The sequence below is a fragment of the Lepidochelys kempii genome, chromosome 27 (genome assembly GCF_965140285.1).
Source record: "Lepidochelys kempii isolate rLepKem1 chromosome 27, rLepKem1.hap1, whole genome shotgun sequence".
Lineage (NCBI taxonomy): Eukaryota > Metazoa > Chordata > Testudines > Cheloniidae > Lepidochelys > Lepidochelys kempii.
In genome coordinates this window covers 13889032-13904642 of record NC_136406.1, presented here as the reverse complement: position 1 = coordinate 13904642, position 15611 = coordinate 13889032, and the positions used below count along the sequence as shown (strand labels likewise).

Below are 15611 nucleotides of genomic sequence, written 5' to 3'. Positions count from 1 at the left end.
GCAAGCAAACTGGCCCGCCTGGCATCTCTCTCTGTGTTTCTCTCGTGAGCCTTGGGGCGGGTTTTTTACACCTCCCTCCCCCTCTCCCCCGCTGGATGTTAGCGCTGAATTAGACCAAGGTCAGCAGTCTTCATCCATTGCACCCGCATTCTGATGCCATCCAATAGGGGAGGGGTGACTGGCTTAATGGCCTGGCACAGACCTGGAAACAAGTACCGAACAGAGTGTGTCAGGCCCCAGTTAGCCACCGAGACCCTGGCCACCCCTCTGCTTTGGAAATTGAGTGCTGGCTGCTGAGTGCAAATTCAAACTGTAGCTGGAGGCTGGATGTCAAGTTTGCTGATTAACCCCAAGGCAATAAAATCAGATCCAGATAAGAATGGGGGGACCCGAGAGATCCAGGAAGAGAAGGCAGAATGCAAGGGAGACATTCCACACAGGGCCTTAGCAGCAGGTTTGGGGGGTCATTTTAGCATAGGAGTAAGCCCCAAATGTTGAGTGCTAAGGGCCAAGTTCTGCTGAAATTTACACCTTAACCTGTGTCCATCTGGAGTAACCATATTAATTTTTGTGCAGTTATTCCAGTTTCATGCCCGTGGGATCGAGGGCAGGATCAGGTCCAGTTTAAAGGGCCCCTGCTCTGTATTGTGTTAATCAGAGTATGTCAGCGCTGCAAAGAAAAACCTGCAACACTGAATCTCAGAGCCTGGCTCAGGCTTCGGGGCAAAAAGTAGCAGAGAAGATGTTCCTGCTCACACTGGAGCCCGGGCTCTGAAATCCGGCAAGCGCGAAGGGTCTCGGAGCCCCAGCCCCATTCCAAGCCCGAACATCTACATGGCTCCTTTTAGCCCAGCGAGCCCAAGTCAGTTGACCTGGGCCTTGAGACTCAGTGCCACGGATTTTTCTTTGCTGTGTAGGCGTACCCTCAGGGACGCCACATTAGATCCCCTCCATTTGTAAGTAAAAGGATGGAGAGTTTTGTGTCTCTCACTTTTCTAACTAACTGCACTTTAAGTGGCCTTGCTAAGTGGCAGATGCTTCTCCTAATTAAATCACAGAGCTGAGCTCCTGAAGCTGTCCAAATTGGTTGCAAATGGAATCTGCAAGGACCAGGCTTCTTGCTGAATAGCTGATGAGAGAAGGGGGCGGGAGAACTCTGCCAGTCAGAACTCAGCTTATTCCTTTGTTAACCCTCCGCTTTTATGAATGAATCCCTTTTCCCTTTGTAGCAATTATACCGGGCCTGGTTCCTGTTTACATTAAGGCCCCTTGACATCGCTGCGCCTGCGTAAACGGGACTTAAAATGGATGTCGCTGTCGTTTGCTGCCACTTCAGTTCCGGTTACACAGACGGAGTGGTGTAAAGGGACCATAGGGTCTGCGAACACTGCAGTCGGGCAATTGCAGCTCGTATGGACGTATGCGGGCTAGCTTTAATTCAGCTAGCTTAGGTACGAATAACAGTGAAACTGCTGCAGCACCAGCTAGCTACCCAGGGTCCCTTGAATGCTGCCACAGCGTCACTGCTATGTACCCAAGCGACAGTCACATCTCTGATGGCTGTGTAGACAAATCCTGAGTGTAAATGAGAAGTAAGCCCGCAAGTTTTATTTATCGCTACAGTAGCAGGATCTCTGGTTGCCTGGATGCATCACAAAACAAAGGTCTTGAAACAGGAGGCCACTTAGCTAGGGTTTGGCTGAATCGGTCACTAATCAGATGAAAATTCACCCCCCCGATCACCCTAAATTTCTGGGCTGTTTGAGACGCAGATCCAAATCATAACAGGTCACCCCTATCTGTAATCACTGCAATGGACACCAGAACATAGCTGGGAAATGTTACATGCTCACCGCATGCACACAGAGAACTAAGCCACAAACAGAAATACGCCTGCTGGAAGGTTGCAGTGTAGCACGACTTTAAATCTTAGAATTCAGAATGGTAACCCACAAGAGCCCAAAAACCAGAGGGAGAGAAAGCAGGCTGCTCCCTAGAACAACGCGGCTCAACTCACCTCACCTTACTCTAGGCTGGCTGGCTGACACCCATCGGTGCTCACTGCACTTCTCTTGTACAGCCCATTTAGACTCACCCCTTTACTACTCTGCTGAATCTAGTGTCATGGGCCTGATTTTTGTGTCATTGAAATGATGGTTCATCCATTTACAGCTCCTGGGTTAGGATGCTCAGGCCTGGCCTAAATTTCAGCTCAGCGCACATCCTGCTCAGCATTCCTTTACAAAGCCCTGTTTGTGCCATCCATTGTAGCTGGTCCCAGATCTGCTCGTGTTTTTCCATAATAACTGTAGCAACCTGCATGGAACTTGGAGAGAGGAGCACAGGTTGCAGGATGGAAGAGTTTGGAAGAGGCACCAGAAAGTCAGTCTGTGTGCACATGGCTAGAATGCTAGCACGCACTCCAGGAAAAAATAATGAGCTACATGGGGCAAACGATTGCAGTGATCGGTTACTAGCTATTCCTTGGGCGCAGCCTTGATATCCACCCAAGTTACAGGACCTCTGTCTGCTTACAGATTAATCTTTTCTTTGTGCTGTCCTTCTCACCAGCTTCTGTATCTCAAATTGTATGTGGATAGCTAATAAAAACTGCTTTATTCCCACCGTCATGATTCCCACCTGGAACTCTGCCTCTGTCTCAAAGCAGCTCTCTTTCTTTCGCTTTCACATGCATCCTCTCATCGAGCCAGGATGCATTCCCTCTGCTTTCGGTTTTCCATTGCTTTCAGTGGTTTTTCCCTAGTCCCTGCTGTTTGCATTGCGGAATTACCTGATGAGAATGTGCTGACAGGCCAGGTGGGCGAGGTAATATCTTTTATTGGACCAACCTCTGTTGGAGAAAGAGACAAGCGTTCACAGAGCTTGTCCTGCGTTTCCCAGCCCCGAAGAAGAGCGCCGTGCACGCTCAAAACCTTGTCTCGTTCGCCAACAGAGCTTGTTCCAATCAAATCTGTCTCCTATCCTGGGACCGACAATGCAAACGCTTCTGTGCTGAGAAGTTTCCTGTTCATTTCAGAACATATCAAACCGTGTGTACAATTGGGACCCCTCCAGGGGAGGGGGATTAGGGTGATCTTGGTGTGGAAAGAACATGGGGGGGAGTCAAGTTATTGATCGAAGATGGGATCTGGCTGCAGCGTCAACATCCAGGTTTGGGGAAAAACCCCCAAAGTCGAGGGACTTTTGGAACCTGGTTTTTGGCTCCAACATCTAATTGGGCTTGGAGCTGTTTGCAAAATGTGGGGGCTGGATCCAGGCTTGGATTTCAAACCTCCCCAGCAGTACAAGGGTATTTGGCTCTGCGAGTAGGTTTGGGCCCATCTCAAAAGCACGGATTTTTGGCCAACAATTTCTAACCCGGATGCCTAAAATTAGGCACCCAATTCCACAGTTAGGCACCTAAATCGAGGGCCTGATTTCAGAGGTGCTGAGCACCTGCAGTTTCCAATGTCCTCAGCTGGAGTTGTGGGTGCTCAGCATTCATGTGCCTCTCCAGGCAATCCCGTGTGAGCACATTGGCTTTTATCGTTGTGCTTTCTTCATGGGGCTGCTGGTGGTGCACGCCACACTTGAGAGGAAAGATTCCAGGCCAGATTCTGGAGTAAATCTGGACTCACTCCCTTCAGTTGGGTGCCCGAGGGGCTGTATCTCCACTCCGATGTCAGGTCCTCTCCTCCTCTGAAATCCCAGGCATGTTCTTCCCCCAATCTCGGCACTCGGACATCTGCCGTCCACGCTCCCAGGAGACAAGACTCCCAGGAGACAAGAGCGTCAGGTCCTTGGTTAATTTGTATCCCGAGGTGCTTAGGGATGCTGTGTGGGTGTGGCTGTCACAATCACGGGTGGATCTGCAGCCCGCTGGGAAACAAGCCCCCCCACTCACTGGGAAGTGCAGTGAAGTCATTTGGAAGGCCGGGCGCTGCATGGCAGAGGCTCCGGTGGCCTGTTTCCAGCGTGGGGCAGTACTGAGGGGATGCTTTTCCAATGCCAGAGAATCTCATGGGGCTCACCTGCCCCCAAGAGAAATTTAACCCCCAAAACACCAGAAGGCTCCTTAAGACTCACTTGTTTTCTGTCTCTCTGATGGAGAGTAAGGATGTGGTAACTGCATAAGTGTGCTGCCTTTTGGACATCTCTGTCCTTCGCCTCCTGTTTAGGGTGAACCCTCTTCCCAAGGCACATTCTGCCCCAAAGTTGGGGGTGTGGAGAGCCAGGGTTTTGGTTTCGCTCCATGTTACAGACCTGGGGCCATGAGCAAAGCTTGGCTCCCGACCAGAAATTCCCACACTTTCCGTGCTGCCTGGGTCTGAGGCTGCGGTGATGGGCCTCACTGCCAGCACGGGCCTCCCCGAGGTTCAAAAATCATGAGCCAGGCCCAGCAAAATTGTTGGATTTTTTTTTAATGTTACATTCATGGTTCTTTGTCTTTGCCTTGTGGCTTTTGAGCCTTTAGTCTCCCGCTGGGAGGGGGTCATGATTTCAAACATCAGTCTGCTGCCTCCCGTTGTTTCAAGCCCAGATCTTCTCCTCATGCTGTGACGCTTGGAGCCAGGGCGCTGATCAAAACACCAAAGCTCACGTGACTTTGAAATGGCAAGAGCTGGCAAGGCTGGAGCTGCCAAGAGTGCTCCGGGCCAGGAGCCATGGGTTGGCACAGCCGGGCTGGATCAAAGCAAGGTTCTCCTGGAGAGAGTCTTGCTGTGCCGAAATGCTGCCCGTGGCTTGGGGGCGTGGGGGGAGGATCCTACTAGTGAAAAGCAGCAAACCCAGGCACAGATATGCTGGCGGGCCCATTGCACTGTTCTCGAGGAGCCTTAAAGTGGGTGCCGGCCCCCTTACCAGAGGGGCTGCGTTTACCACTCAGTCCACTTAGGGGTGAGCTTTTCTAAAGCAGTTGGGCCTGGATCCTCAAAGGGGTTTAGGCCCCTAATTAATAGCAGTTAGGACCCTAAATACCTTTGAGGATCTAGGCCGTAACGTTGGCCTAAGTCTGCTCCCACTGAGGGACCGATTTCAATGCGGGGTAGGTCGGTGCGGCGCGCTGATGAAAATCTCACCCCTGTGGGCATCGCAGGGGGCCTCTGGATCTCCTTCACAAACCACTGCAAGATCTTCCCCCGGGAAGCAAGGCCGGGAATGCTGCTGGCCGGCCCCAGCCAGCTGCCTCCCACACCCGGAACGGGAGCAAGCGTTAGGTTGGCTCATTCGTGCGTCGGATTTAACCCCCCAACCCCATGTGTTTCAACAGAGTGGCGGCGTTTCCATTCCAGCCATGAAGATGGTGAATCCAGCCTCCCGGCTGAAGCAGAGCCAGCAGGCGAGCCCGGACAAAAGCAAACACATAAAGCAGAGAATGGAATACATGCGGATCCAGGGACCACAGCAGGTAGTTTATCTCTAGGGCAGCCGCTCCTCTCTGTTAGCCGCAGGGGGACACAAAGACTGGTTAGGAGCCCTGCTTGTCTCTGTACGTCTGCAGGGGAGGGTGGGAGAAACTTGCCCGAGAGCCTGTGCGATCTGACAGCACAAATTTTCTGTTGCTGCTTTTTACTCTCCTGGAGCCTGCCACAGGTGAGGGGGGGAGGTATCTGTGTACCTGGGGGAGGCAGCTGACTCGGGGGAGGTGAGATGTGCAATCGGCTCTGCTGACCCCCACCACGACGGCTTCCGCAGCATTAAACTGGGCACTGAGCTGAGACCAGCAAACTCATGTCTCGCGTGGTGTGAGGGTTGAAGTAGGATTCGCATCTTCCCCCGAGCTCCCTGCCCCAGCTTCATTTCCACCCTCCTCCCATCGGTTCGGGAGGGCCATGTCTATCAGTCACCCTTTTCTAAGAAGGAGAGACATGGATCACTTTAACCTTAGATCCTAGACAGGCTTAAAGCCCCTTCAGAGCCCATCGTGCTCATGATGGCAAATGGGTAACCCCCCACCCCACCCTCAGTGCTCCCCACAAAGTGATCTTGTGGGTCCCTGAATCTGCTGTTGGATCCACAAAGCCATGCCGGGTGGGCCCAGTCTTTGTCCACAGGAGGCGCTCTCCTCTGGTGTCTCCTGGTGCGTGCGGCTCTTTGCAGGCCGCTTGGGGAGAGGAGCGGGGATTTATGGCCGGGGGTGGTGGGGTGGGGAGCTAACGCTCAAGCTGGGGAGACTCTCCTGTGGAACGAGGTGTTTGGTGGCTCGGCTGTTTTCAGAGTCCGACCTCAGAGCACTTTGCCGTTGAGCTCGGCAAGGAATCAGTAGCTGGTTGACGCCCACTCCAGACTCCGCCCACAAACATTAGCCACGCCCAGTGCTCTCCATTAGCAAGACCCCAATGGATGCTTCCTAAAGGTGTGGGGGAGACTGTTTCTCTCCCTTCTCCGGCCCCCATCAGATATCCTGCTCCCCACCCATCTTCGCCCAGCACACCGCAGGCTCCCCCGATACACACAGCCCCAGAGCTGGGCCCATTCACGGCTCTGCAGTAGGCTGTGGGGGTTTCGCGGCTCCAACCTCCGCAGCAGTTCTGGGACCGCATTCTTTCCTAGGGGGACACGCGAGACAGTGGGCAAAGGGGGTGGGGCACCGGGAGGCTGTAGGGCAGTTGGATGAAGATTTGGAGTAGACCCCCCCCCACCCTCTGGGCGCCTCCCCACTCCCCGTTCTACGCGGGCTTGTCTGCGGTAGCATTGAGCGTGCAGCTGGGTTCACTTGCTTCTGTTGTTCTTGCCGATGCTAACCGTGCTCACAGTGGCTGTCCAGCTTTCTGAAGCCACAAGGCAAGGTAACAAAAGCCAGTTTCTAGCCCTTAAACCTTCCCCCGCCCCCGCCCTTCCCCTTCTTGAATGACACCCTGCTCCCCACCCCTTTTATGCCCGATTGCCCCCAGCACTAGTGGCCAGCCCTAGCCTCCTGGCCCCCAGTCCCTGTCCCTGCTGAGCGACAGCACCCTGGGGATGGCTTGTCTGATGTCCCGCCCTCCCCCACCCTGCAGTCTGTGTTTCAACCCCTCCCCCAATCCTCCTGAAAAATCCCAAATTTTGCTTGTTCGGGTGTAACAAAACCCAGTGGGTACAAGGGCGGGTTCCCCCACTCCCTTGGCCTGGCCGCCGTGGCCGCGCTGGGTTTTGGGCCACGTCTCGTGAGCAAAATGGACCCATCCCTGAAAGGATCTGAGCTGCTTCCTTTGCACGTTCCCCACCCACACTTCCTGCAGTGCTAACCGGGGTCCGCACTCCTAGAGCCCAGCACAGATGCTGTTTGTCGTTTCCCGGGAGAGCCGGCTCCCCGCCGAGAGGCAGCCCCCAGCCCGCCATGGTGCTGTTGAGCTCTTTCCTCAGGGTGGGGATGTCTGTGCGTGGCCAGACTCCCTGCACTCCACCCCTACAGTCTAGCTTGCAGCGTTACACTGGCCCATGACAAGCAGGGGTGTCCCCCACACAGATACCAAATCCCTTAGTATGTTCTGTTCTCATGACAACAATTTGGGGGCTGATTTCCAAGGCACAGATCCGCGTGAGGAGCCTGCGTCCCTTTGCCGGTCAATGGGCGCCTGACTCCTTTGTGCCTGGCCTGGGGAATTTTGCTGGGCACACAGGACTCAGAAGGACCAGTCGGGAGCTGCAGTTGGGGCATGGAGGGGAGGGGAGATATCCTCCCTAGGTATGGAGAACAGACAGGTAACACCGCTGAGGCAGTTACCCTAGACCCACCCCATCACCCCACTGCAGACCAGAGTAGCTGGCAGGGAAACCATCATGCCCTGGCACCATGCCTCTGGCCACCGTCGGATGACAGGACGCTGGGCTATCGGTTTGATCCAGTGTGGCCACTGTTACGTTCTTCTGTCCTCTCTAGATGCTAGAATATACCTAGGGCCACAGACACCTAAGACCTCCTAGACCCTCTCTTCCATTTGCCTGCCGGTGCAGGATTGTACCCTCGCATACATTTCCTCATGCCTTGGCCAATCCAGGGTTTCAAGGCTGTGATTAAGGCAACTGTCTAAGGCAGTGTTTCTCCACCGGCAGGTCAGGAGCCTCCTGGGGAATCACAAAAAAGCACGAGAGGGAGCGGGGGTGTCATAAGACATTGCTCGTTTTATTACAGTATAGAGCAAAGAAAATCTCGCCCTCCCACGCCAGGCTTGTGGGCGGTGTGTTCTCTGGCAACCTCTCGCTACGCACATGCAAATAACGGCCCCACCGTTAGCATTGATATAGGGTTTTTTTTTTTAACTCTTATAGTTGCAAAAATTGTTGATTTAGTATAAATGGGCTGTTAAGCTGAAGAAACACTCACCAAAGGGGTTTGGAGTAGGGCGTCTAAATGAGCTAGGTGCACAAGTCCCTTTGACTTTGGGAAAAATCCCATTATAGGGCACCACAAATTAATGGGAGTTTGGCACCCAGGTCATCTAGGCGGCTTGGAAAATGTCCAGGGTGCCGTCCAGAGGCTGCACCCAACGCATCGCACCACGGGGGCGTCTTTGCAGAGACCCAGCCTGACCTTGCCCTATTCTGATTTCCCCCCACCATCTCTCTCAGCCAGAAGCTCGGTGGCTCCCCAAGTCCTTTCCCCCACCGCCTCGAGAGTCACACGCTTTGTGAAGCCCCACTTTGGGCCCCACCATGCAGCTATTGCTCCGCCAGAGCCTGCCCCAAAGCCTGCTGTGGTCAAAGGGAAGCTTTCCATTGCCTTCAGGATCACACCTTTAAGCATTCCTCATGCCTTGGTCATACCGGCTCCTCTCTGCATGTAGGGGCCAGCGACACAGCAGACCTCTCTCCCCTTCCATCTACGGACAGGGCGGGAGGGGGAAGGTCTTGCAAGAGAACCTGTGGGTTTGCCTCTTTCCTAGCAGGTTACATAGAGCTGCCAAAACCCTTCACGTCTGCTCTGTCAGTCACCAGTGTCCCTCACCGGGAGCTTCACTTGGGCAACGTGGACTATTCTATGTTAATGCTTCATAAAGTTTTGGGGTGCTGTCCTCATTCCCCATGCTTAGGCTAACCCAGCTTGGTGGGGGTCGGGGGGCAGAGTCACGTTTTTGGAGGACCTACCCCTATCCCCCACCACCCGTGGTTTCTGAAGCTGCTGGATCCCAACACAGGTCACTGAACACCCTCCCCAGCCAAGCGATGCTCCCCGCAGTTCACAAGCGTCTGTGCACGACCATCTCTTTCGTTTGCCCCTGTCGGACAGCTCTGATAAACAGCACCTCTGCAGCCACCTCCCCGCTCCTCACCCCCTGGAAATCCCGCTTTCCCCCACGCAGCTGTGATGCAGCTAACTTAAATATAGGCGTTGTTCTAACATGCCGTGCATGCCCAGTCTAACATTTCAATTCTTGTTCCCCCCTACCCCGACCTTTCTCTCCTGTCTCCCTCTGCCTGCCTGCCTCTCTGTGTGCGTGTGTGTCCGTCCGTCTGTCTGTCTGTCTCTCTCTGTCTCTCGCTCGCCTTCTCCTCTTGGTGATGCTCCTTCCCTCATCCAGTAACCCGTGGAACCAGATCATCTCGTGCTCTGTTTGTGGTGTGGACCTTTTCCCAGCTGCTCGACCTCAGGCCTAAATCAATGCTGCTTCTGAACAAATTCCTTAAAAACAAAACAAAAAACTGTTTGATTCCCCCCACCCCCTTCCTCCTCCTCCTCCTCCTTGAATATTGCTTTTCTTTCTAGGCCGCTAGATCATCTAAAGAGGCTAGTGGGCTGAGTGAGACTTCCAGTCCAGTCTCAGAAAAAACTACTCCTGGCAGAACATCCATCCCTGTATTGACTTCCTTTGGGGCAAGGAACTCATCCATTTCATTCTAACGCTCCTTGCCAACTTCTCATTCAACTGTTCTCCTCCTTACTGGGGCCTGGCTTCTCTCTTCCTTACACTCCTCCCTTGGACTGTCTTCTTGAGGCAACTTCAAAGGTCACCAGATGTCCCTCTAGCTTTTTATTTTAATTGTCCTGATCCACTATGGCCGACCTTCGGTCTCGCATCCTGCTCCACTGTGGCCGACCTTCTGTCTCACTTCCTGCTCCAATATGGCCGACCTGCCACTTTCTGTTTCTTCCTCTCTTTTTTTTTTTGTTGTTGTTGTTGGTGTTCTTTTTGTTGGTGGTTTTTTTATTTTTTCTCCCCTCTCGACACCTCCTTTTTTCCACCCTGGCGTTTTTTGTTTATTTAAGAGCGCTAAGAACTTCACTCCGCCCGTTTCACGAGCTTCAAGCAACGACGACGGTGCGCGGCGCCAGAACCTGCCACACCTTGTTCAAGGGGGACCAGAACAAAAGCAGAAGGCTGTTGACAGGGGAAGGGAGGGTGTTGGGGGGGGAGCGGCTTCTGAAGACGTCTCAGAAACCCGCCGATCTGACTGTTAATGCTGCTGCCACTCCGTTTTTCTTTCCTTAAAGTTTTTAAACAGCTGTAACTGTGATTAATCCTGTAGGAGACTGTGCTGCAGTCCTCTAGCCAAGTCTTCATGGGTCAGTGGTGTTTTGACTTTGGAGCCTGTGTGTGCAGCTTTTCCGCTGGGCTTTTGATTGTTGACTTGCTGAAAGGTCACCGCTGTACTGAAGGCCGCCAGGGCTCATCTTGCAAGAAGCCAGCGGGTCAGTGTTTGCGTTAGCTTCGCTGTCTCTTTCTTCCAAGGGTTTCCAAGGGAAACACCTGAGCGGGTTTAGTCTGTGAGATTGCCTGGTGCTTCGCAACTGGAAAGACCAAAGGTCGGGGCATCTCGGTGGCAGGGAGGCAGAATGTTACTCCAAGAGACATGGCTGAAACGGGTAGAGAAATTGGAATGAGACGGGAACAGTTCCTGAAGGAGTCAGGTTTCCCATCATCTTAGTTTCATAATGTAGCACTTTAAAGGTTTGGTCAGTTCCTTCCTGTAGTGAGAGAGAGAAACTGGCGGGGGCAGCCCAGGACTGCGTGGAGCAGAGGTGTGATGCTGAACGGCAAGGCCAGGGGCTGAGTGGCATGGAAGGGGCCGATACTGCCAGGCATTGATGACGTTGGACTGAGGGACGTGGGAGGAGAGCTGAATTCAGCAAGTGGGGTGGAATGGGGAAAGACAGAGTAGCGCAGGTGGGAGGGGCGAGGTTGGAAGCCCTAGATCTCAACTGGGGGAGAAGGGGCATAACCCCAGCAAGGATCATGGGTTGTAACCTCCCTGCCCTTCCATATTAGTCTGCACGGCAAAGGGTGAGTGCCACTGTACTAAGCAATATACTGTGTGCCCAGATGGGGGTGTAAATTGGAGGCTGAGAATGCTGCTGGAGTTTAATGCTCCTGGTCCACCTCCTGGCCTCTGCATGGACTCATGGGTAAGTGGGGGTCGGGCCTTGGGCTGAGGGGGGGTGACAGTCCCCACCGGGCCCTCTGAAATCTAGAGCAATCAGCTCTGGTCAGGCAGGGCTGCATGGAACACGCCAGGGGCTAGCGGGTGGTTTTCACCAGCAGCAGCCCCTGGGGGCTGTAATGCCCAGGAGGCGAGCGAGGGGGAAGAATGCAAAGTACAATAGGCGAGGAGCGGGCCCTGGCACCGTGGCTGTAACGAATGCACTGTATAACACGGCGAAGGGCTGGGGCTCGTTAGAGGAACCCGAGGGAGGGAGATGGGGAACGAGATGAGAAGAGCCGCAGGTCCAGCGGCCAACGCTGGGGTCTCTTGGGCTCAGTCTGGAGCCACGGAGAATGGGCACAAAAGAGGGTCACATGCCATGGACTCAAATAGGTACGGGAGAGGTTTGTTAAAGTACAATACATACGTGTGCGTGTGTGGGGTGGGGGTGGGAGGGATGGCCAGTCACTGGACAAACAAAATGTAAGCACAGATTATACCTAGGGGAATCTATGCGAGCTGTGTGTGCGTGTGAATATCCCAAATGCTGTCGTGTAGAGTGCGGACCATGTGCAACCAGAGTACGGAATCGAATCACTTCTTTCGTTGGCTAGTTCATCGCCGGTTTTCAGTTCCTTCTCTCTTTTTTTTTCTTTCTTTCTTTCTTTTTTGTAGGGCGATCATTTTTGTACAAAGAGAACGGGCCTTTTTTTGAATAACAAAGAGAAAAGAAAAAAAAAAAAAGAACCGTAATGCAATTTCTTTGGATTGCAAAAAGCAACTCTTTACATTTAAGTGAAGTGTCTTAACATTTTATATTGTTTTAAAAATATATTTACATATTATATATATATAAAATATACGTAATATAAATATATATATATATATAAATATTTAAATGAAGAAGAAATAAAAGAACTCTCTTCACGTCTGGTATATGAGGGGGGTGGATCTTCTTCCCTGGTGAAATTGTTGCTTTAGAAACGCAGCTTTAACCCTAACGCTCAGCTTACCATCCTGTTTTTCCTAGACCTCTCCCTGTTGCCTGTCACTCCTCCCCTCCCCCCGCTTACATTTTGTGTGCACGATGGGAGAGGCTGGTATGCATCTGGAGCGAGCCCCTGGTGCCCGTGTGTGACACCAAGCATCGGGACAGGGTGTCGGTGGCAGGGATTGAACCTGCGACCTCTGAATTGTAAAGTATGACCTTTAAAGCCCAAGTCTTGGGGCTCAAGCGGGCTTCTTACCCACTGTGGCCTGGCCACCAGTGGGGAAAGGGGGGGTGGGGGGGCTAGAACGGAGCACCCAGCCGGTTACAGTTGCCCCAGCTCCCTTGTAGCAATTTTTAAGAGGTTGGGGGGCCACACGCTGTAGGCAGAGTCAGGCACACACTGGGCTGGTGGGTCGTTTTTTTCCCCCTGGGAGGAGCAAGATAAAAGGAACAGCAAGAGGCAGAGTTTGGGGGGGGACTTAGCGCCACCCACGGGGCAGGGAGGGGAAGGAGCCGTCCCTGCTCTTAAAGAAGGGGCTGGTTTTACATCGCGAGTATTTCCCCCTTGCCCGGCATTGTCCAAGCCCTTCCCCACCCCAGGGCCAGCTCCTCCCACGGCCGGGTCAGTGTCAGCCCCACGAAGTCCTACCCCCCTCTCTGCGCCTCTGCCCCTGCCATGCACTGGGCACCCAGCTGCTCCAGTGGGGCTGGCTCAGCGCCGGGGGGGGGGGCTCGGCTCAGCCTCACGCGCTTGGGCCAGAGGCTCGGGTGTGGCCTTTCGGGACGCGGGATGAGCCGGATCCGGGCTCCTTCCTCGCAGCGGTAGCCGGAAGTTGAAGCATTCATTTTATTTTTCATTACCAAAGCAAAACATTCTAGCAAAACTGAGCGCGCTCCTGGCTCGCCCCCGCCCTCCACCAGCCCCCCCCCACTTCCTCCCCCCAGTCACCATCCCGCTGGCTCACTGAACCCCCTGCCACAGCCTGGCTAGGGCCAGGCCAAAAAACCCACCACGGCAAAGGCATGTAGCGTCGTGGCTTGTCTCGTGGCCACTGAGCCCGTCGCTAGTGACAGACGGGTGCCCACCCCCCAGGCCCTGCCAGGGTGGGGGGAACCCTGAGGGCAGAGCCCCCAGTATTAAGGAGGGCCAAATACCCTGGTGAAGGCCTTCCAGCTCCCACGGGGGGGCACACCCCCCCATTGTGGCTCAAGGTAGGGGGCTGGACCAGCTCGATGTTGCTGCTGGGGGCCAGTGCCACACTTGCCTCTCCTGCCGGCGTGTGAGTCGCAAGGGTGGGGAGGCTTAAAATTGAAATGCTAGCATAGCCCCCACCCCTGCAGCTAAGGGCTAGCCCCCCCCCCCCCCGGCCAGCACTGCCCCTTCCCCACTGGAGGGGACGAGGTGCTTTTAAAACCCAGGTAAACCACAGCCCCCCCCACCCTCCCCCCAGCCTCACCTGGGCGTACGTGACTCACGTGCATCCTGGCCTCGCGCCAGCGAGAACTGGCTCGTGGGCCCGGGCAGCTGTCACTACATGAGCAACAGATGTTGCATCTGGGGGCAGATTTTTCCCCCCCCAAGGCACAAGGTGGGGGGCGGGGGGGGGAACATGGTCAAAAGCACCTAAGGCCCAGGGCCTCCATGGCACTTTCGCACCTAACGCCCATTGGCTTCAGTGGGCATTCAGCAGCGAAGCACATTTCAAGTTCTGGGCCTGAGTGTCTTGGGCGATAGGGAAGAAAAGAAAAAAAATCAAGGGGCTTTTGAGAATGCTTCACGCGGCACGTAGGCCCAGGTGCCTAACTCCCATTGGCTTTTAAGGGGACTTGGGCGCCTTTGAACAGCTGCCCCAAAGGTGCACGTGTTTAAATGTTTACAGCTGCGTGAGGTGACCTGCTGCAGCCTCCCGTGTGCTGCAAAGGCTCGGCCCTCCCACGGGGGCCACGGCCAATACTGTCATGGTTGCCCCCATTAACTACCGGGCAGCGACTGGCCACGCTAGGCTGTGGCTTTGGAGGCCTGACTTAATATTGATTAGCTTCGTTTCCTGCCCCAGCCCCGCCACGGTTAAGCAGACTAGTCTTCTATGCGTGTGTTTGTGTGTGTCATTTTCATGGCATCACTCCACTTGTGTGTGAGACCAACAATCACAGCGTGTTGATTGAACAATAAACCCACTTTAGTTTGACTTTTAAATTAAAAAAAGAAAAAGTTAAAAAAAACCTCAAAAGGCACCACCCGAGTTACGCATGTCTCGCTGAAGTCCCTGCTGCATGCCACCCCTTGCTTTCGTCGTCTGAGGCTGTATGTGGGGGGGATTTTGAAAGGACAAAAAAAGAAAACTTTAGATGCTGTTTTCAGGGTTTCTACAACGTCGTGTGTGTCTCTCTCTCTCTCGCGCATGAATTCTATTGTGAACTGTTTTGCAAAACAAAACAAAGCTGGTTGTAAAGGACAGGTCTGGAGTCTGTATGTTTTTGAAAATCTTTTTCTGGCTTCTGTCTGTAGCGTAGGTCTATGTATAAACTATATGGATGCCATGGATCGTTCTGTGAGAAATGTGATCATTGTAACTTGAAAAATTCCAAATGACAAAGGGTTGCTTTTTCTTTTGCCTTTCCTTTCTTATTTTCTTTTTTATCAGAGTGTCTGGCTTTAATAAAACACTTTTTTTTTTTCTCTATAGCCCTTCTTCCCTTTAGGCTTTGTCTTTTGTTACTGCCCCTTGACCAACCACCACCGAATCCTCACCAGGCTGCGGAAAGCCTCCCTCAGGGGGCTGCAGTCTTCGCGCTCGGTCGCACTGGCGTGTTGCCCCGATTCCCGGTCACATGCACACAGCCCGCTAGCCCCAGTTCCCTTGGGCTTTAAAGTGAAGCGAGTTGGCCCAGCAGGACGCTTGACGCGATGGGTTGATCACTGTGACACGCAGGCGATCAGGTCGGCCTGTCGTTTTCCACGAGCGGAGGGCTAGGCCGGGGTCCCCGCCGTAGGCCAGGTCTCCCCTGACGGCCGCGGAGCCGCTCTCGGCCGACGCGCCCGGCGACGGAGCAAAACCATCGCAAGCCGTGGTGACGTCAGGTCTGGCGCCGTAAGGGGCCTTGGTGCAGCGGTTGTCAAACTGGGGGGGGCGTCGGGGCTGGCTTAGACTGGCTGGGGCCAAAGCTGAAGCCCGAGGGCTTTAGGCCTGGGCGTCGGGACTCAGATGACAGGCCCCCTGCCTCGGACTGAAGCCCTTGGGCTTCGGCTTTGCCCCACCCCCACCTGGGGCTCAGGCTT

At 54.0% G+C, this 15611-nt stretch overlaps 1 protein-coding gene across 14 annotated transcripts in view; it reads left to right on the top strand.

Annotated features, from left to right (window-relative positions):
* Window positions 1-15023, top strand: part of SRCIN1 (SRC kinase signaling inhibitor 1) — a 190476-nt gene extending 175453 nt beyond the window's left edge. For 11 of the 14 annotated variants that reach the window (XM_073326148.2, XM_073326149.2, XM_073326150.2 and 8 more), the window contains 2 exons: window positions 5270-5407; window positions 10187-15023. In XM_073326148.2, the coding sequence (XP_073182249.1) occupies window positions 5270-5407; window positions 10187-10378 (330 nt within the window). In that variant the 3' untranslated portion in view covers window positions 10379-15023. Of the gene's footprint in view, window positions 1-5269; window positions 5408-9500 lie in introns of all 14 variants that reach the window. The other 3 variants (XM_073326147.2, XM_073326158.2, XM_073326151.2) reach the window with 2 other exon arrangements.
* Window positions 15024-15611: the final 588 nt, after the last annotated feature.